Source organism: Anomaloglossus baeobatrachus, chromosome 9 (genome assembly GCF_048569485.1).
Source record: "Anomaloglossus baeobatrachus isolate aAnoBae1 chromosome 9, aAnoBae1.hap1, whole genome shotgun sequence".
Lineage (NCBI taxonomy): Eukaryota > Metazoa > Chordata > Amphibia > Anura > Aromobatidae > Anomaloglossus > Anomaloglossus baeobatrachus.
Window position 1 is genome coordinate 113,032,845 of NC_134361.1, and position 22,537 is coordinate 113,055,381.

General features: G+C 46.7%; 1 protein-coding gene across 1 annotated transcript in view; it reads right to left on the reverse strand.

Moving 5' to 3' along the window:
* The window catches only part of CHRDL1 (chordin like 1), a 170,448-nt gene that overhangs the window by 22,767 nt on the left and 125,144 nt on the right, over positions 1 to 22,537 (reverse strand). Inside the window, exons 5-6 of the mRNA XM_075322710.1 lie at positions 1,632 to 1,696; positions 532 to 709 (exon numbers count right to left, since the gene is read on the reverse strand). Coding sequence (XP_075178825.1) covers positions 532 to 709; positions 1,632 to 1,696 — 243 coding nt within the window. The remainder of the gene's footprint in view (positions 1 to 531; positions 710 to 1,631; positions 1,697 to 22,537) is intronic.

The window sequence follows — 22,537 nt, forward strand, 5'->3', positions numbered from 1 at the left end:
TCACTGAACCGCCGCCCAATAGAAGCGGAGGGGTGGAGATGAGCGGGACGTAACAACCCGCCCACCTCCTTCCTTCCTCATTGCGGGTGGCCGCAGGTAAGGTGAGGTTCCTCGTTACTGCGGTGTCACACATAGCAATGTGTGCTGCCGCAGGAGCGACAAACTACTTCGTACACCAAGCAGCAGCGATATTCGAGAATAGGGGGCATGTCCCCGATGAGCGATTTTGACCGTTTTTGCGACGATTCAAAATCGCTCATAGGTGTCACATGCAAAGACATCGCTAAAGCATCCAGATGTGCGTCACAAATTCCGTGACCCCAACGAGATCGCTTGAGTGATGTCGCAGCGTGTAAAGCGGCCTTTAGGCAACAACTAATACAAACAATTTTAAAATTCTCTCTCACAATTAATATGCATAAAATAAATCTGTATTTACATTAAAGTAAATAGTTCATATTTTGTCACAAGGAATAATTTAACATGTAAATATTGAAAATTCCCATTATCCTACGTTTGGTTGTACTATACCTTTCCCATGCTTGTGGCTGTTGTTTATTACTATCTGTACAATAGTTCCTGAAGCTTGCTGAGGGTCAGCGACGACTCCACGGTTACTTCTTGTATTTGGGTGTTTGTGGGCATTTATTGCCTGTCTCAAAGCGCTTGAGCCAGATGAATGGTCATAAGAACGTTGATAAGAATGGCGCTATATGAATAAAAACACAAAAAGACAATATTTAAAACATGTTTTAGAAAAACTTTTCATCGTGCAGCTCAAACACATTTGCATTAAAAGGCTGTCCTCATGTGTAAAATTGCAAAAGTGCTTTGTAAAAGTCAATGTGGACCAAACCAGACTCATCTTTCCCCTGTCTAGCATTGAAGCTCACTGGGATCAAGTGCTAACTGTGCGATCCAACAATCCTGGTTAGCTTCAGCACAGTGCTTACAAGCTCTGTTGGTAAGATCTTGTAAGTACTGCACATATTCAACTACTATCTGTAGACCTTGGTAATGAGAAATCTTACTGAGAATTTGTGCCACCCTCCCTTATAGGTAGCATACTTTCCCCTTTTACCCCTATACAATATTCTTGCATGAAGTGCTCCCTCTACACTATTATATCAAGCCTCAAACACCCTTCTAGCTGGCTATATCACCCTATCTCCACCTTTCCATTTCCAGTAATGCCATCCAGATCTTCTCTTCTGTGCAGTGCTACACAGAAAAGTCACTATTTGTAGACCCACAATTTCCAAGTCTTGCTGCTACTGCGCTAAACTGCCACACAGTTACAGGTCGGGGGACCCCTATTATGCTCTACCCATTTATGCAAATTAAACACTTTCCTCCTACCTCAAAAACCATTCAACTTCTACAAATGTGCTGAATATAACCCTTAAGAGCACATAGATTAAAAAAGAAACTTTTTTCATTATTGATTGGCTTCCATGGTACGTATGATACATTTTTTGTCATATTCATATACTATATGTATGAACTATTCTTTTACAATTCCATACATCGTATTGAAGTGCGGAATCCTCTTAAATCATGTTCCAAATGTTATATAGTTTTAAAACCTCTTCTACACATCAACATAAAATGATGCATCGTTGTATACTTACTGCTTCTCTATTAGCTGGTTGCCGAAATGTCTCTGTTTCGTGGTGCTCCCAAGACATCCCATCTCCTGAGGAACATGAGGAACAAGAAGGAAGAATACCCTTTATTTCAACAGTATATGAATATTTATGATTGGAGTCACCCAATATTTAAGTACAATATCTGTGTCATGATCCAGGCCAGCTTTTCCCTGCTGCTGGTTACACCCAGCGCTGGCCTGGTTATGTCAGGGCTTGCCTCGTTCTGGATCCCAGGACGCTATATATTGCCTCTCTACCTATGGCTCAGTGCCAGTGATATTTCTGCCTTGCAGTGTGCTTACTGGCTCTGGTGAGTGTTCCTGATCTGTTCTGCCTCCCTGCTACTGTGTCCTGACTTTGACCCTCCCCCGTTCATCTGCCTGTCCCGGTCCTTGACTTACCTCTCCTGTCTGTTGCTTGTTTCCCTCTGCATACCTGAAATCCCGACTTCTGACTCGGTTCTGCTTTTTAACTTTGATATTGATCCTCCCCTTGCTGTGACTCAACTTTCCTGGCTAGACTCTGACTGTTTGACTACTCTTTTGCCCCCTGGTGATTCGCCTGTTAACATTGCTGAAGTTACTCTGCTGTACTTCAGCTGCCTTTTCATTGCAGTGTTTCTTTGTCTCTCCTTCACTACTCTGCTGCCACCTAGTGGGGATTACGCTGTACTGAGTCTTACTAGCCTTGTAGAGCGTGCTCATCTGGATATATAAGCTAGTGATCTTCTGGAACTTTGTGTTGGGTCAAGTGACTGTGTTAGCTTCTGGCCTAGGTATCCCATGACATGTAGGTAAGTGAGTACTTTGCGCTGATTGTCTTGATGAGTGAGTGCACAAGCTCCTGATAGTGTGTCCAGAAAAAAAGAAACTGCCTGCACCAGGGTCTATAGGTTAATAAGGGAGGGCAAACTGCAGGTCACTTGAATGTCAGTTTTTCCCTTAAATCCCTACAAAAATGTTACCTATTTAAACATTGCTTGTCAAAACAGTAGTTTCCAATGTTGCAATGCATTAACATATTTACAGCTTACATTCTTTCCCTCTCTGAAGATAAATCAGACACAGCGGGTGAAATAAGTATAGAACTCGTCACTAATCTTCTAAGTAAATGTATTTCTAAAGATGCTATTGAAATTAATTTCTCAGCAGATGTACAGTTAGGTCCAGAAATATTTGGACAGTGACACAATTTTCGCGAGTTGGGCTCTGCATGCCACCACATTGGATTTGAAATGAAACCTCTACAACAGAATTCAAGTGCAGATTGTAACGTTTAATTTGAAGGTTTGAACAAAAATATCTGATAAAAATTGTAGGAATTGTACACATTTCTTTACAAACACTCCACATTTTAGGAGGTGAAAAGTAATTGGACAAATAAACCAAACCCAAACAAAATATTTTTATTTTCAATATTTTGTTGCGAATCCTTTGGAGGCAATCACTGCCTTAAGTCTGGAACCCATGGACATCACCAAACGCTGGGTTTCCTCCTTCTTAATGCTTTGCCAGGCCTTTACAGCCACAGCCTTCAGGTCTTGCTTGTTTGTGGGTCTTTCCGTCTTAAGTCTGGATTTGAGCAAGTGAAATGCATGCTCAATTGGGTTAAGATCTGGTGATTGACTTGGCCATTGCAGAATGTTCCACTTTGTTGCACTCATGAACTCCTGGGTAGCTTTGGCTGTATGCTTGGGGTCATTGTCCATCTGTACTATGAAGCGCCGTCCGATCAAGTTTGTGGCATTTGGCTGAATCTGGGCTGAAAGTATATCCCGTTACACTTCAGAATTCATCCGGCTACTCTTGTCTGCTGTTATGTCATCAATAAACCCAAGTGACCCAGTGCCATTGAAAGCCATGCATGCCCATGCCATCACGTTGCCTCCACCATGTTTTACAGAGGATGTGGTGTGCCTTGGATCATGTGCCGTTTCCTTTCTTCTCCAAACTTTTTTCTTCCCATCATTCTGGTACAGGTTGATCTTTGTCTCATCTGTCCATAGAATACTTTTCCAGAACTGAGCTGGCTTCATGAGGTGTTTTTCAGCAAATTTAACTCTGGCCTGTCTATTTTTGGAATTGATGAATGGTTTGCATCTAGATGTGAACCCTTTGTATTTACTTTCATGGAGTCTTCTCTTTACTGTTGACTAGAGATGAGCGAACCGGTCCCGGTTCGGCTCGAGGTCGGTTCGCCGAGCGGAGCTCCCGTTCGAGTTCGGCTCGTCGAACGTTCGACGAACCGAACTCGAACTGCATAGGAAACAATGGCAGGCAATCACAAACACAGAAAAACACCTAGAAAACACCCTCAAAGGTGTCCAAAAGGTGACAAACAACTCACAACACAACACAAACACATGGGAAAGTGACAAGGACATATACTCATGTGAAAACAAAACAGCTGGACAAGGAAAAAGAGGAGGACACACAGATATATGAGTATATGCAAGGAAACATCGATTCCATTATTGTGCAACTTGAGCCCTGCTCATTTTAGGCTTCCAATCTTGATAAATTGCCTGAGCTCGCCACCTACGCCTTGGGGATCTTGTCGTGTCCTACAGCCAGCGTTCTCTCGGAACCTGTCTTCAGTGCTGCTGGGGGTCTTATCTGGCAGATAAGCACATGTGTCTGTCCACTGACAATGTGGACATGGCTCTCAGAGGACTTTTCTTCCCCTGGGTCAGCCAGGGGAGGCGAAATGCACATGTATTTTTGAGAGTGCTTCATGCAAAGCATCTTTTTCATTTTGAAAAGGGGGGTCAAGTGATGTCAGTCAAGTGCGGTGCGTGTGGCCCAATTAGGGGCAACGAGGGAGACTGTGGTTGGAGTCCCCTCGCTGTGTTTCTAAAAGAACCAAGATGAACAAGTCATGGCTCTCAGAGGACTTTTCTTCCCCTGGGTCATCCAGGGGACGGGAAAGGCACGCGTATTTTTGAGAGTGCTTCATGCCAAGCATCTTTTTCTTTTTCAAAAGGGGGGGTCAACTGATGCCAGTCAAGTGGGGTGTGTGTGGCCCAATTAGTGGCAACGAGGGAGACTGTGGTTGGAGTCCCCTAGCTGTGTTTCTAAAAGAACCAAGATGAACAAGTCATGGCTCTCAGAGGACTTTTCTTCCCCTGGGTCAGCCAGGGGACGGGAAAGGCACGCGTATTTTTGAGAGTGCTTCATGCCAAGCATCTTTTTCTTTTTCAAAAGGGAAGGTCAACTGATGCCAGTCAAGTGGGGTGTGTGTGGCCCAGTTAGTGGAAATGAGGGAGACTGTGGTTGGAGTCCCCTCGCTGTGTTTCTAAAAGAACCAAGATGAACAAGTCATGGCTCTCAGAGGACTTTTCTTCCCCTGGGTCATCCAGGGGACGGGAAAGGCACGCGTATTTTTGAGAGTGCTTCATGCCAAGCATCTTTTTCTTTTTCAAAAGGGAAGGTCAACTGATGCCAGTCAAGTGGGGTGTGTGTGGCCCAGTTAGTGGAAACGAGGGAGACTGTGGTTGGAGTCCCCTCGCTGTGTTTCTAAAAGAACCAAGATGAACAAGTCATGGCTCTCAGAGGACTTTTCTTCCCCTGGGTCAGCCAGGGGACGGGAAAGGCACGCGTATTTTTGAGAGTGCTTCATGCCAAGCATCTTTTTCTTTTTCAAAAGGGAAGGTCAACTGATGCCAGTCAAGTGGGGTGTGTGTGGCCCAATTAGTGGCAACGAGGGAGACTGTGGTTGGAGTCCCCTTACTGTGTTTTACATGCTTTTAGAAGGGCATGACATGGCTTAGAGGTTGACTTTCAGCATCTGGAAACTGTTGGCTACCAAAATGCTGCCTTTCCAACCTTTTTAACTGAGGATTTTCGAGACCTTATGCCCATCGCAGTGCCCCAAGAGCCGATGCCCAGGCGCCACTCCTTCTCCAACAAAGGCGTGCACGCGCTACACCAGCATGTCGCACTAAACATCACTGATTCCTTGAGAAACTCTGTGTGACAGGGTGCATTTCACCACGGATAATTGGCCCAGTAAGCATGGACAGGGGCGTTACATGTCGCTGACTGGGCAATGGGTTACTGTGGGGAGAGATGGAGAAGGGTCTGCTGTACAAGTCTTGCCGTCCCCACGAGTTGTGTCAATCCTTCTTCTGTATGTAGAAGTTAATACACTGCTTCTGCCTCTTCAACCTCGTGTGGGTCCTCCACCTTGGCGCAAACCCTGTGTGGTCAGGCCACCCTTCCTTGTAACTGCGCACAAGGACTACAACACACCTCCTTACTATCCTGGCAGCAGAGCTCAATGCCATCAGGCGGTCAAAGGTTTACTTTGAAATGTATGGGAAATGTGAGTCACACCGCTGAGAAGTTGTGGACGGTTAGCTCTGGAGACCGAGTTTCATCAATGGTTGTCTCCACTCAACCAGCAGCCAGGGAAGGCCGGGTGCGACAATGATGCAAACATGGGTGCGGCCCTTCGCTGTGACAATGTGACACACGTGCCTTGTGTGGTTCATGTGTTGAACCTGGTTGTCCAGCAATTTTTAAAGCACTATCCTGGCCCACATGGTCTTCTGCAGAGAGCACGGTGTAACGCCTTCCTTGATCCACACACTCAGATGGGCTGTAAATGATAGGCTAGAGGGAAGCCACTCACCAAGCAGGACCCCTAGAACCCTGAAACCCTTTAACCCCTATACAGGGATTAGGAATTACACAGGGCCCAAGGTGATTAATACCTGTGGAAGGCTGCAGTTCCAGAGAATAGTAGTCAGGCAGGGTCAAAACATTAATTGAGGAACAGGAACAGAATGGGACGGCCAGGACTTAATCAGAAAACAAGCAGAGGTGAAATGCGGATCGGCCAACAAGGTACATAAACAGCACGCAGGAAAAGTAGTCAGGTAACAAGCACACAAAATCATAAAACTGAACTGGGGGTAAAATTAACCAGAGGTTCATAGCTATGTCTGGCAGTGGTCTGCAGACAGGATGGGCATAAAAAAGGGTGTGGTGTCTTCCCATTGGTTGTAGCTGAATGATGGTATTTCATCTGTGAGATACCCACCAGCTACATTCAGCCAGAGATTCTGCATCTGTCAAGGTAATGCAGCCCAGTGGGTGAGCATAACCTGCGTCCACCTGCGCCGCTGGCATCGACTCCTCTCCCATCATCAGCACTATGCATGAAAGGAACACGTTGTCACCTGGCGACCGGAGTACAAATTGACGGAGCGGACTCCGTTGGTGACTTAACAGCCGTGTGCGGCAATGATGCAAACCTGGCTGCGGGCCATCGTCAGGGCAATGTGACACACGTGCCTTGTATGGCTCACGTGTTGAACCTAATTGTCCAGCAATTTTTAAAACACCATCCCGGCCTACATGGCCTTGTGCAGCGGGCACGCTCGCTATGTGCTCACTTCCATCGTTCGCACACAGCAGCTCAACAACTTTCATCACTCCGGAAGTCTTATGGTCTGGCAGTTAAACGCCGGAAATGCGATGTTCCGACACGCAGGAATTTGAATCTGCACATGTTGCAGCGTGTGTGGCAGCACCGCAGAGCCCTGCTGAAATACGGTAAGACATAGAGCCTGGGATAACTTGATCCAGAGGGGGTGCAGATCACGCTGCTGGAGTGGTGTCAGATCAAGGACCTATGCACCCTGCTACACAGTTTACAAATGTCGACGAAGATGTTTAGCACTGGCAATGTCATTCTCAGCGTGACAATTCTGGTCATCTACATGATGGAGCACACTGTAATTATTATTCGGAGTCAGGTGTTGGGACAAGAGGAAGGGGAGGAAGTACAGGAGGAGTCATATGCAGAAGGGATAACAAGATCTACGAGGTCCAGATGGTCAGCGGCACCTATGCGGCAGTCATGGTGAGGGAGAGGGATTAACAAGGGCGCATAGTATCAGCAAAAAGTGTTAAGGAAAGTGCAGGAGCCCATGAAGAAATGGAGGACGAACTGGCGATGGGCATGGAAGACTCAGCAGATGAGTGAGAGCTTGCTCACATTTCGGTTGTGCGAGGTTGTGGGGAGAGGGCAGAGGAAGGAGGCACGATTCTCACCTCTCTGCCACCAACACACCAAGGACTTGGTCCTCCTGGATGCACAAGACACATGAGCGCCTTCTTGCTGCACTACCTACATGACCCTCGGATTGTACGAATTCGAAGTAATCCTGAATACTGGGTTGCCACACTGTTAGATCCCCGGTACAAGACAAAATTTGGCGAAATAATTCCTGCCGTAGAAATGGACGCACGTATACAGGAGTATCTGCAGAATGTGGTACGCAATCTTAGATCTGCTTTTCCACTAAACACCAGTGCTGCACAGAGTGAATCTCAACGCTTTGTCATGGATAGGAGTAAATGGTCTTTTCCTTGTCCACATCGGAGGGACCGAGGGATGGCTGCTGTGCTGAGATGGAGTTGAGTACGGTGTCCCTGCAGAGTTGCACTTTTGGTCATATACCAAAATGAGTTGAAAAAGGACAGATGCTGGTGGAAAGGGGAACAGGTGTGTTGGAAAGGGGAAAAAAGTTTTGGTCCGTGGATTTGGTGGTTAAGCAAAAGTAACATTTGATGAAGAAACACCATCTGTTACAGTGGGACTGGCAGATTTGGATAAGGTGGTATATACTATGTTACCGCTATATAACGAAAATTAATAAGAAAAGAAAGAGAAAGGTATATATCCCCATCAGCAGTCAGTGTCCACCGTGCTCCCAGTTGGAAAAGGAGAGGTTGGCAACTGGAAGGTTTGGTGGAGGATACAGAGCTGTGTGGCTATGAAACTAATAGTAGCCTGAACCGAGTTAGACGCCATTCGGATCTGGAGACTGGGAGCCCTGTTAGCGTCACAGGGTCCACATGCCCACCCAGCCCAGGAACTCCCTGTTAACAACACAGGAGCCATTGAGTACGCTGACCGTGTGCGTAGGGGCCACACCTGTGGACAGCAGGCGCATCAGCAGCAGCAGGCCTGTTAATGCCACTGGGCTGCACAAGCAGGACTGGTAGGACAGGAGCTGGTCTTAACCGTTCTGCGTTACCAACTGTGGTGGTGGCCTGCATCGACACCCTATCCCTGCCTACCTCTGGCCTAAAGCCGCAATGGGTTCAACACATGGAGGTGTGCTCTTTCGGAGCATAATAGAAGAATGCGCACCTCCTTGTTGGCTCCAGCCCCTTTTACAACCTGGGTCCGCCCCAAACCAGGGTGAACCACAATGACCCTCCTGGAGACAAAAGTAGAGTGACACGTCATGAGTGGCATAACTAGCGTCCTATTTGGAACCGCAACTTCAATGATGACCTCATGGCTGCCATGACCCAAACACCTCACCAGTCATCGTCTGACCATCAATAATGCGGTGACAAGTCATAGGGGTGGGCCTCTGCAAGCCATTTGGGAGGACACCTGATGCCCTGTGGTCTATATGGGACCCCCACATCAGGGGCAGGGCCAAAGAGTTCATTACCGGACCTAGTCTCTGATGCAGTAAGTGCCTGAGCATGCTCAGTAGCATGAAATACAGTCTCTGAAAAAAGACTATCAGCTTTAGCATGGTGTCTAGGCACAAAACAGGACTTAGACCCGGCACGGAATGCAAGTACCTGTGCAAAGAGGCTTTTGACACTTAGTGTGGGAGCATGCGCTGTATCCCGAAATGAAGACTTAGCGTCAGGAATGGCACAGTCAGACTGAGCATACTCACTAGGCGAAACACTGTAGTTAGGCTGCAGCTGGGGTAAATCGGCACACGCATGCGCACTAGCTGCCTCTCCACACTTAGACGTGGAGGAGAAATTGCTCTTCGGGTGTGAACTTGGAGATGCTGTCTATGAACAGAAGGAAAAGCTAAAGGAAGCCTCACTTTCTATCCCTCCGAATTATCAAATGCAGCAATGAATTCCCTGAGTTTGCTATAACATTAGCGTAGCAAAATGTGCATGAGGGTGTCATGTAGAGGTGCTAGAAATAGCTTGGCACCAGTGGGGCACTAATGGAATACAACAGCCAGTTCTATGATGCCACTAAATGGCAGTATTTTTTGCTATCATTATAGCTTATTAAAAACAGAGCAGGAGGGTGTCATGCACAGGTGCTAGAAATAGCTTGGCACCAGTGGGGCACTAATGGAATACAACAGCCAGTTCTATGATGCCACTAAATGGCAGTATTTTTTGCTATCATTATAGCTTATTAAAAACAGAGCAGGAGGGTGTCATGCACAGGTGCTGCACATAGATTTGCACTAGTGTGACTAGACAAAAGTCCAATAGCCACGTTTAGGATGCCACTAGGTTCACTGACTGTTTGCTAGTATAATGGCTTAGTAACAATGAGTTTGAGTGTGCAATGCAGGCAGAGGTGCTGCAAATATCTTTGCACTAGTGGGACTATACAGAAGTCCAATAGTCACGTTTAGGATGCCACTAAGTTCACTCAGTGTTTGCTAGTATAATGGCTTAGTAACAATGAGTTTGAGTGTGCAATGCAGGCAGAGGTGCTGCAAATATCTTTCCACTAGTGTGACTACACAAAAGTCCAATAGCCACGTTTAGGATGCCACTAGGTACACTGACTGTTTGCTAGTATAATGGCTTAGTTAAAAAGAGTTGGAGTGTGCAATGGAGGCAGACATGCTGCAAATATCTTTCCACTAGTGTGACTACACAAAAGTACAATAGCCACGTTTAGGATGCCACTAGGTACACTGACTGTTTTCTAGTATAATGGCTTAGTTAAAAAGAGTTTGAGTGTGCAATGCAGGCAGACGTGCTGCAAATATCTTTCCACTAGTGTGACTACACAAAAGTACAATAGCCACGTTTAGGATGCCACTAGGTACACTGACTGTTTGCTAGTATAATGGCTTAGTTAAAAAAAGTTTGAGTGTGCAATGCAGGCAGACGTGCTGCAAATATCTTTCCACTAGTGTGACTACACAAAAGTACAATAGCCACGTTTAGGATGCCACTAGGTACACTGACTGTTTGCTAGTATAATGGCTTAGTTAAAAAAAGTTTGAGTGTGCAATGCAGGCAGACGTGCTGCAAATATCTTTCCACTAGTGTGACTACACAAAAGTACAATAGCCACGTTTAGGATGCCACTAGGTACACTGACTGTTTTCTAGTATAATGGCTTAGTTAAAAAGAGTTTGAGTGTGCAATGCAGGCAGAGGTGCTGCAAATATCTTTGCACTAGTGGGACTATACAGAAGTCCAATAGCCACGTTTAGGATGCCACTAGGTACACTGACTGTTTGCTAGTATAATGGCTTAGTTAAAAAGAGTTGGAGTGTGCAATGCAGGCAGACATGCTGCAAATATCTTTCCACTAGTTTGACTACACAAAAGTCCAATAGCCACGTTTAGGATGCCACTAGGTACACTGACTGTTTGCTAGTATAATGGCTTAGTTAAAAAGAGTTGGAGTGTGCAATGCAGGCAGACGTGCTGCAATTATCTTTCCACTAGTGTGACTACACAAAAGTATAATAGCCACGTTTAGGATGCCACTAGGTACACTGACTGTTTGCTAGTATAATGGCTTAGTTAAAAAAAGTTTGAATGTGCAATGCAGGCAGACATGCTGCAAATATCTTTCCACTAGTGTGACTACACAAAAGTACAATAGCCACGTTTAGGATGCCACTAGGTACACTGACTGTTTGCTAGTATAATGGCTTAGTTAAAAAGAGTTTGAGTGTGCAATGCAGGCAGACGTGCTGCAAATATCTTTCCACTAGTGTGACTACACAAAAGTCCAATAGCCACGTTTAGGATGCCACTAGGTACACTGACTGTTTGCTAGTATAATGGCTTCGTTAAAAAGAGTTGGAGTGTGCAATGGAGGCAGACATGCTGCAAATATCTTTCCACTAGTGTGACTACACAAAAGTACAATAGCCACGTTTAGGATGCCACTAGGTACACTGACTGTTTTCTAGCATAATGGCTTAGTTAAAAAGAGTTTGAGTGTGCAATGCAGGCAGACGTGCTGCAAATATCTTTCCACTAGTGTGACTACACAAAAGTACAATAGCCATGTTTAGGATGCCACTAGGTACACTGACTGTTTGCTAGTATAATGGCTTAGTTAAAAAAAGTTTGAGTGTGCAATGCAGGCAGACGTGCTGCAAATATCTTTCCACTAGTGTGACTACACAAAAGTACAATAGCCACGTTTAGGATGCCACTAGGTACACTGACTGTTTGCTAGTATAATGGCTTAGTTAAAAAAAGTTTGAGTGTGCAATGCAGGCAGACGTGCTGCAAATATCTTTCCACTAGTGTGACTACATAAAAGTACAATAGCCACGTTTAGGATGCCACTAGGTACACTGACTGTTTGCTAGTATAATGGCTTAGTTAAAAAAAGTTTGAATGTGCAATGCAGGCAGACGTGCTGCAAATATCTTTCCACTAGTGTGACTACACAAAAGTACAATAGCCACGTTTAGGATGCCACTAGGTACACTGACTGTTTTCTAGTATAATGGCTTAGTTAAAAAGAGTTTGAGTGTGCAATGCAGGCAGAGGTGCTGCAAATATCTTTGCACTAGTGGGACTATACAGAAGTCCAATAGCCACGTTTAGGATGCCACTAGGTACACTGACTGTTTGCTAGTATAATGGCTTAGTTAAAAAAAGTTTGAATGTGCAATGCAGGCAGACGTGCTGCAAATATCTTTCCACTAGTGTGACTACACAAAAGTACAATAGCCACGTTTAGGATGCCACTAGGTATACTGACTGTTTTCTAGTATAATGGCTTAGTTAAAAAGAGTTTGAGTGTGCAATGCAGGCAGAGGTGCTGCAAATATCTTTGCACTAGTGGGACTATACAGAAGTCCAATAGCCACGTTTAGGATGCCACTAGGTACACTGACTGTTTGCTAGTATAATGGCTTAGTTAAAAAGAGTTGGAGTGTGCAATGCAGGCAGACATGCTGCAAATATCTTTCCACTAGTTTGACTACACAAAAGTCCAATAGCCACGTTTAGGATGCCACTAGGTACACTGACTGTTTGCTAGTATAATGGCTTAGTTAAAAAAAAGTTTGAGTGTGCAATGCAGGCAGACGTGCTGCAAATATCTTTCCACTAGTGTGACTACACAAAAGTCCAATAGCCACGTTTAGGATGCCACTAGGTACACTGACTGTTTGCTAGTATAATGGCTTCGTTAAAAAGAGTTGGAGTGTGCAATGCAGGCAGACGTGCTGCAAATATCTTTCCACTAGTGTGACTACACAAAAGTATAATAGCCATGTTTAGGATGCCACTAGGTACACTGACTGTTTGCTAGTATAATGGCTTAGTTAAAAAAAGTTTGAATGTGCAATGCAGGCAGACATGCTGCAAATATCTTTCCACTAGTGTGACTACACAAAAGTACAATAGCCACGTTTAGGATGCCACTAGGTACACTGACTGTTTGCTAGTATAATGGCTTAGTTAAAAAGAGTTTGAGTGTGCAATGCAGGCAGACGTGCTGCAAATATCTTTCCACTAGTGTGACTACACAAAAGTCCAATAGCCACGTTTAGGATGCCACTAGGTACACTGACTGTTTGCTAGTATAATGGCTTAGTTAAAAAGAGTTGGAGTGTGCAATGGAGGCAGACATGCTGCAAATATCTTTCCACTAGTGTGACTACACAAAAGTACAATAGCCACGTTTAGGATGCCACTAGGTACACTGACTGTTTTCTAGTATAATGGCTTAGTTAAAAAGAGTTTGAGTGTGCAATGCAGGCAGACGTGCTGCAAATATCTTTCCACTAGTGTGACTACACAAAAGTACAATAGCCATGTTTAGGATGCCACTAGGTACACTGACTGTTTGCTAGTATAATGGCTTAGTTAAAAAAAGTTTGAGTGTGCAATGCAGGCAGACGTGCTGCAAATATCTTTCCACTAGTGTGACTACACAAAAGTACAATAGCCACGTTTAGGATGCCACTAGGTACACTGACTGTTTGCTAGTATAATGGCTTAGTTAAAAAAAGTTTGAGTGTGCAATGCAGGCAGACGTGCTGCAAATATCTTTCCACTAGTGTGACTACACAAAAGTACAATAGCCACGTTTAGGATGCCACTAGGTACACTGACTGTTTGCTAGTATAATGGCTTAGTTAAAAAAAGTTTGAGTGTGCAATGCAGGCAGACGTGCTGCAAATATCTTTGCACTAGTGTGACTACACAAAAGTCCAATAGCCACGTTTAGGATGCCACTAGGTACACTGACTGTTTGCTAGTATAATGGCTTAGTTAAAAAGAGTTGGAGTGTGCAATGCAGGCAGACATGCTGCAAATATCTTTCCACTAGTTTGACTACACAAAAGTACAATAGCCACGTTTAGGATGCCACTAGGTACACTGACTGTTTGCTAGTATAATGGCTTAGTTAAAAAAAGTTTGAGTGTGCAATGCAGGCAGACGTGCTGCAAATATCTTTCCACTAGTGTGACTACACAAAAGTCCAATAGCCACGTTTAGGATGCCACTAGGTACACTGACTGTTTGCTAGTATAATGGCTTAGTTAAAAAGAGTTTGAGTGTGCAATGCAGGCAGACGTGCTGAAAATATCTTTCCACTAGTGTGACTACACAAAAGTACAATAGTCACGTTTAGGATGCCACTAGGTACACTGACTGTTTTCTAGTATAATGGCTTAGTTAAAAAAAGTTTGAGTGTGCAATGCAGGCAGACGTGCTGCAAATATCTTTCCACTAGTGTGACTACACAAAAGTACAATAGCCACGTTTAGGATGCCACTAGGTACACTGACTGTTTGCTAGTATAATGGCTTAGTTAAAAAGAGTTGGAGTGTGCAGAGGACAGGAGGGTACAGTGGCAGGATTGTGGGGCTCTGGGTAGAGGAAAGGAAGCCTGCCTTTCTATTCCCTCCTAATGGGGAAATGCAGCGACGAAATCCCTGACCTTGGCTACACAGACGCTGTCTCTGTTTTCAGGACCTGTCACCTATGGCTCTGACCCTGCCGGTTTGAGCCCTTAAAAGGACTGATAGAAAGTGCTCTCCCTAAGCTGTCTAGCGCTGTGTATGGAACGCATACAGCTGTATCGGCGATAGGACAAAGGACGGAGCTGCGTCAGTGATGTCTGATACCAAGGACGCAGAAGAGATAATGGCGTCCGGACGGGCAGATACTCGTTTTTATAATGCAGGGACATGTGACATGGACATCCTATCACACATGCCGTTGCTTCTCTGGCTAAAAGTCCACTTAGCTGTGTGTGTGTCTGGGATTGGCTGACATGCTGGCCCGCCCCACAAGACGCGCGCGGTTAGGGAAGGAAGACAAGGAAAAAAAAAAAAAAATGGCGATCGCCATTATACAAACAGCAGTGATCTGAAGGCGCTGTTCCCGCACACTATACACTGAAATGTCATAATAGTGTGAGTCACAGACTTACACTATTACAGCGGAAAGCCAGCTAGGAATTAGCTGTTTTTTTGCTGCTAGAACCGTTCTCGAACGTTTCTAGAACTATCGAGCTTTTGCAAAAAGCTCGAGTTCTAGTTCGATCTAGAACAGGCCCCAAAATCACTCGAGCCTAGAACTGGAGAACCTCGAACCGCGAACCGCGCTCAACTCTACTGTTGACTTAGAGACAGATACACCTACTTCACTGAGAGTGTTCTGGACTTCAGTTGATGTTGTGAACGGGTTCTTCTTCACCAAAGAAAGTATGCGGCGATCATCCACCACTGTTGTCATCCGTGGACGCCCAGGCCTTTTTGAGTTCCCAAGCTCACCAGTCAATTCCTTTTTTCTCAGAATGTACCCGACTGTTGATTTTGCTACTCCAAGCATGTCTGCTATCTCTCTGATGGATTTTTTCTTTTTTTTCAGCCTCAGGATGTTCTGCTTCACCTCAATTGAGAGTTCCTTAGACCGCATGTTGTCTGTCCAGAGCAACAGCTTCCAAATGCAAAACCACACACCAGTAATCAACCCCAGACCTTTTAACTACTTCATTGATTACAGGTTAACGAGGGAGACGCCTTCAGAGTTAATTGCAGCCCTTAGAGTCCCTTGTCCAATTACTTTTGGTCCCTTGAAAAAGAGGAGGCTATGCATTACAGAGCTATGATTCCTAAACCCTTTCTCCGATTTGGATGTGAAAACTCTCATATTGCAGCTGGGAGTGTGCACTTTCAGCCCATATTATATATATAATTGTATTTCTGAACATGTTTTTGTAAACAGCTAAAATAACAAAACTTGTGTCACTGTCCAAATATTTCTGGACCTAACTGTAGGTAGCAACCCATCCAATCCACACAGGCAAAGAAATCAAACCATAGATATCAATAAATTTAGTGATGTGTAATAATGAGAAATGACACAGGGAAAAAGTATTGTATATAATAACTGAAATGTATTTAATACTTTGTACAAAAAAAAGTTTGTTGGTGAGGACAGCTTCAAGATGCTTCCTTTATGGAGAAACTAGTGGTATGCATTGCTCAGGTGTGATTTTGGACCATTCTTCCACACAAAGACTCTTCAAATCCTGAAGATTTTGTGGACTCCTTCTATGAACTTTGTGCTTTAGTTCCTTGCATAAATTTTCTATTGGATTCAGATCAAGTGATTGGTTGGGCCATTCTAGCAGCTTTTTTTATTGAGAGTTTCTTTAGCTGTTTGGGATCATTGTCAAATGTGCACTCTCATTTCATCTTCATCATCCTGGTAGATGGCAGCAGATATTTATCAAGAATGTCTTGATACATTTAGTCATTCAGCCTTCCTTCCATAAAATTTGCCAGTGTCATAAGCTGAAAAATAGCCCCATATGATGATGTTCCCATCTCCAAATTTCACTGTAGGTAGGGTGTTTTTGGGGTGATATGCAGTGGCTTTTGGCCTTCAAACATGGTGTATATTATGGCGTTCAAGGAGTTCAATTTCAGTCTCTTCAGACCAGACTATATTCTCCGAGTATTTCACAGACTTATCTAAATGTTGTTGAGCAAACTTTAAACACACTTGAACATGCTATTTGTTCAGCAATTGAGTCTTGCATGGTGAATGTGCATGCAGGTCATAGAACACAAGGAGACAGGGCAGCACTCACCGATATCCTTGGACTATTTTATTTTTCAATGCTGACAGGTGAGACGGACATGAGGGAATGCAGGGAGGGGAGCACGAGGACGACGGTACCGTTTCGCACCACTAGGGGTGCTTTCACGGGACCATACAAAGTGAAACATGAGTAAAGGCTACTTTACACACTGCGATATCGGTCCCGATATCGCTAGTGTGGGTACCCGCCCCCATCTGTTGCGCGACACGGGCATATCGCTGCCCGTGCCGCACAACATCGCCCAGAGCCGTCACACATACTTACCTGTCCGGCGACGTCGCTGTGACCGGCGAACCGCCTCCTTTCTAAGGGGGCGGTCCGTGCGGCGTCACAGCGACGTCACTGAAACGTCACTGAACCGCCGCCCAATCGCAGTGGAGGGGCGGAGATGAGCGGGACGTAACATCCCGCCCACCTCCTTCCTTCCGCATAGCGGCCGGGAGGCAGGTAGGGAGAGCTTCCTCGCTCCTGCGGCGTCACACGCAGCGATGTGTGCTGCCGCAGGAACGACGAACAACCTCGTTACTGCTGAAGTAACGATAATTGGGAATGGACCCCCGTGTCGCCGATTAGCGATTTTGCACTGTTTTGCAACGATGCAAAATCGCTAATCGATGTCACACGCAACGGCATCGCTAATGCGGCCGGATGTGCGTCACGAATTCCGTGACCCCAACGACTCCGCATTAGCGATGTCGTAGCGTGTAAAGCCCGCTTAACATACATTTAAGTAGAAAAACTACAAACTCATGTGTACATAATTAAAACATAATTAAAAACAGTCACATTTTGCAATTAGATCACAGTAAAAATGGATCACATTTATATTAAGCCTGTAAGACTTATTACCATTATTTTGAAACATTTGTACCTGGTGATTCCAGGTCTTTCGGTAGTTCTCCACAGGTGGTTCTTGGCTCTTGGATAACTCTTCTAAGTATTCTTTTACTCCTTTGTCTGAAATCTTGTGGGGAGCACCTGGTCGTAGCTAGAAACGCATGAACCTGAGATTCGGTTTTTGAACCAAACACCAACTTAGAAAAACAAGAGCTGGGTTCGGAGTTCGGATGCTTTACGTGCGAACAGCGCTGTGCTCAGGTATGTCCAGTGCTCAGCTCTGTGTGAGCGCATGCAGTGTTTGAAGGGCTCACATTGAGGGTACCAACAGCGTGATCAGATGTAGCATGTAACAAAAAAAATAATTAAAAAGGCCGCCTACCCTCCCCCGGACGTGATCTGTTTATGGCTGGCTGTATATGGGTGTGGATTCAAACTGCCAATCATTGATTCTGAACCTCCTTGGGTTCAGTTCGGACCAGTGGAGGTTCGGTTTGTTTGCTGCCAGCAAACCGAATCTCCAAAGATTCGCTCATCTTTAGCCATGGCCAGTTTTTGCTGAAATTATGTTCTTTCTACTTCCAGATTGTGGCCCCAACAGTACTTACTGGGACCTTCAGTATTTTAGAATTTCTTCTGTAACTAATGCCGTCAGTATGTTTTTCAATTATAAGGTTGCAAAGGTCTTGAGACAATTCATTGGTTTTACCCATCATGAGATGTTTCTTGTGTGGCACCTTGGTAGTGAAACACTTTTTATATGCCATCAGTTGAATCAGCTGATATTATTTTTCACTCACTGACAGGATTGCCTTCTAAATACTGATAAATTTCAGTTGGTGTCAGGACGTCCCATGGCTTTTTACACGTCTTTTCTTCATGTGTTCAATACTTTTTCCCTGTGTCATTTCTCGTTATTACTCATAACTTAATGTATGGACATCTATGGTTTGATTTCTTTGCCTGTGTGGATTGGATCGGTTGTTACCGACATCTGGTGATAACTTCATGTCAGTGGTACCTTTAAAAATATATTTACTTAGAAAATTGGTGATATGTTCTGTATTTATTTCACCCTCTGTATATAGTCAGATTTTTTTAAAGTACCACCCCAGCAGGATTTTTTTTTTTCATGCTTGAGTGCTTTAAATTTAGATCCCCTGACCCCTGTCTTATTCTCACCCTATAGTGGCTTCATCTTTTTTCAGCATTGCTCCGGTCACCCGGTGCTACCTTGTGCCCCTAACTTTTGACGGGCTGGAAGTCAGAAGTTAAATCACAACTCAATACAAGTCTATGAGAGCAAGAATGAGGCCAGAATGAGGCTCTTTTAGACTTGTATTGAAAAGAGTGACATCCAGCACGCTCCATGAAAAACTAGAGCTGCTGACGAGTCACAAATTGCTGAACGACCGGATGAGCAGCGAAAACAGAAGAAGATAGCAGCAGGTGAGAATAAGACTAGGGACAGAGGACTAAAACTTAAAGCATTACTCCAGCGGAGAAATTAAAACAAAAAATCTGGAGTGGTGCTTTAGCCTACTCTCTTTGAACTAACTGAGCGCCAGCCTGGCTGCTTCAAATGATTACATAACAATTTATTAGCATTTGTGTCGCCCTGGGCAAGCCAGGGGACACGGGTCATCACACCACCACACCCTACATCCCAGTTAGGAACACCACAGCTAACCAAAAATCCTTGTTGCCTTCCTCCAGAGGCTGATGATTCACACCAGGGGGTGGGCCAGGCGGTTGGCTCCGCCCACCGAGGAGTTCACAGCTCTGGAGGCGGGAGAAACCAGGCAGAACAGTTAGGGGAGTGAAGGAGTAAACAGCTAAGATGAGCTAAGGAAGTGAAAGTGGAAGTAGAAGTGGAAGTGGTAAAGGAGGAGTAGGAGAAACTGAAGGAAGGTGAAAGGTGACAGAAAGGAAGCCTGAAGTAGTCCAGCTGTGTGCAGGACAGGTCAGCAAGGTCAGCAACGGCGGTGACTGTCTGGAGGGGGACCGTTTGGAAGTTCCTGGAAGGACCGCGGACGGGTAGTGGCCTGGCGGTCTGGAGCAGTGTACCGAAGGACAGTCAGCATCAGGGCAGGGGCCTCTCGGACCCTGGCAAGGCTAGGAGTCGCCATAATTTGCCAAATCCGTCAGTGAAGGGGACGTAGATCCCCCAACAACCAAGTCCCGATTGAAGGCAACCGCCCAACCAGAGTAGGAGAGACACCGCCACCGCCAAGGCACCAGTCTCTCAGGGCCAGCGCCTGCGGGCAAAGAGTAGAGCTCCTCCGGTCCAGCTTGAAGCCGGGGAGCGGGTTACCGGTGGGAATCCATCGCTACCAACACAGAAACAAAGGTGCAAGGAAAAGGGACATCACCGTCACCTGTTACACCTCGTGGCTCTCCTGTGGCAAGGAATGAGACAGTCTCCTTGCCTGCCACGAGCGCTCCTGCTCAGCAGCGCCGAAGGTCTGCCAGACTGCGCAGAGTGCAGGAGAAACCTCCTCAGAGAGGCAGCACAAGGGTGACACCTAGTGGTACTCCTGTTGCAAGAAATGAGGCGGTCTCCCATTCCTTGCCTGCCGCAGCTCCTCCTGCTCAGCAGCCTCAAAGGTCTGTGAGGTTGCGCAATGTGCAGAGGTTTGCTGCTCAGGGAAGCAGTGAGACTCCCGTTATCTCTACACATTGTGAGACCGAGGATCCCGCCTCTATTTCCCAGAGGCAGGAGGGTGAGCATGTGCCATGCTTGGTGGATCCTGATTCGCCCACTGACGTCACACGGCTTGATGACAAGGCTGGTGACGTGGTGAATCCTGACTGGCCAGGCTGGGATGTCGTGGATCCTGATTGGGTCAAGTCCGTCATCTCCGCCTCGCGCCCGCCCTTGGCTGGAGCTACACCTCCTTAAAAGCTCCTCCTGCCATCATGGCGGCGCGCGACCGTCCTTCTATGTTTGGATGTCTGGCAGCGTGCTGCCACGCCACTGCTCAGGCATTATCGTCCTCTGTGGGCTTGGCCCTTGCTGCTTAGGCAGCACCTGGTTTGCAGGCGGTGTCCCTGCCTTGCTGCTCCGGCAGTAGTTCCTTCAACAGGCCGTGTTCCTGTCCCAGGTGAGCTCCTCGAGTCTCCACCGGACTCACCTGGTTATTGAAAGCACACGTGCGTGGGCACCTCTGTGCTACCCTCGTGCCATATTCTCGTGACTTCCACTGGCACACCTGCGTGGGCACCTCTGTGCTTCCCCGTGCAACAGGTACACCGAGCCGTGTGATCCCTGCTATACAACCCACACGGGTTAGGGCAGACCGGTGTACATAGATCGTCTGTGACATTCCAGACGATCGCTAGCAACAACCCGCTCACTCTTCACCCACCATAGCAGCGGTCCCTTACACCGCACAGTGGACCTTGACCGGCGGAAGCTGTCCATTCCCCATCTTGGCACGCTTCCCCGGGTCCCCCTCGTAACATTACGGTCGCGCCAAAGGTCTGGCTATGGCTGAAGAGCAGCAGCAGTTGCTGCGTTATGTGCAGCAGTTGGAATCACGTTTGGCAGCAGTGGAGCAGTCTTCCTCCGACAAGACTACTCTGACGACAGTCGCCACCCAGGCGGCTACCCAGGCTGTGCTATTGGGCGGAAGGTCTCCTCGCCTTGCGCTTCCAGAGCGCTTTAGCGGGGACAGCTCCGAGTGCCGTGGGTTTATAAACCAGGTCACCACTTACTTAGAGCTGTCCGCGACTCTTTACGCTACCGAGAAGGCGAAGGTAGCCTTCGTCCAGTCCCTGCTCACAGGGAGAGCGCTGAAGTGGTCCACGCCGTTGTGGGAGCGCGGAGATCGGGTGGTGAATAACTTAGCATCTTATCTTGGGGCCATGAGAATAGTGTTCCTCGGGCCTCAAGTCACCCACGACTCCGCGCTGCGCCTCCTACGACTTCGGCAAGGGTCCGCTTCAGTCGGGGACTTTGCCGTACACTTTAGGACACTTGCCGCAGAGCTGGACTGGCCCGATAAGGTCCTTGTCCCTGTGTTCTGGGAGGGCCTGGCACGGTTTGTCAAAGACGCACTGGCCACGCGTGAGGTGCCTGCCACTTTAGAGTCCTTGATTCAGGTTGCCTCTCGCATTGACATCCGCCAGGCGGAGCGGAGGCTCGAGGTCTCTTCAGCACCCACGTCCTCACGGCCTAAAAAGCGTCTGGCTCCCATCTTCCACCAGACAGGTCTCCCAGCCAGCTCTGTAGGCGACTCCGTGGAGTCAATGGAGGTGTCCAAAGCGGTCTCCTCTACCCCAGGTTCTCGGTCTGGTGTCATCTGCTTTTCCTGTGGGCAGAGGGGACACATAGCTACCCGATGTCCCAAACCGTCGGGAAAAGACAGCGTCTAGTTTCCATCAGAGGGGGGTTCCTAGACGCTGCTTCTCCCTCTAGGTTGACTATCAGCGCCCAGTTGCAGTTTGGCACTACTCTCTTCTCTGCTCTGGCCTGCCTGGACTCAGGCGCTGATGGCAATTTCATTTCGACCTCCCTGGCAACCCGATACTCAGTTCCCCTGGTTCTCTTGCCCAAGCCACTCAAGGTTCGGGTAGTCAACGGGTCCCTACTAGTCGATCCCATCACCCAGATCACCATCCCTCTCAGGATGGAAGTACCACCAGGACACCATGAGCAGGTGTCCTTCCTGGTGCTTCCAGGGGGGACGGATGAGATCCTACTGGGTCTCCCCTGGTTGAGACAGCATGCTCCTATACTCAACTGGGCAACAGGGGAGATCTCATCATGGGCAGGATCCTGTAGGGAGCACCTCGTGACTACCGAACCACCCGCTACCATTAGGTCGGTTGGGTCCTCAGGGAATACAGGGGAGCCAGGTTTACCGACACCTTATGAGGCCTACAGGGACGTCTTCTCCAAGAGGGCCGCAGATACCCTT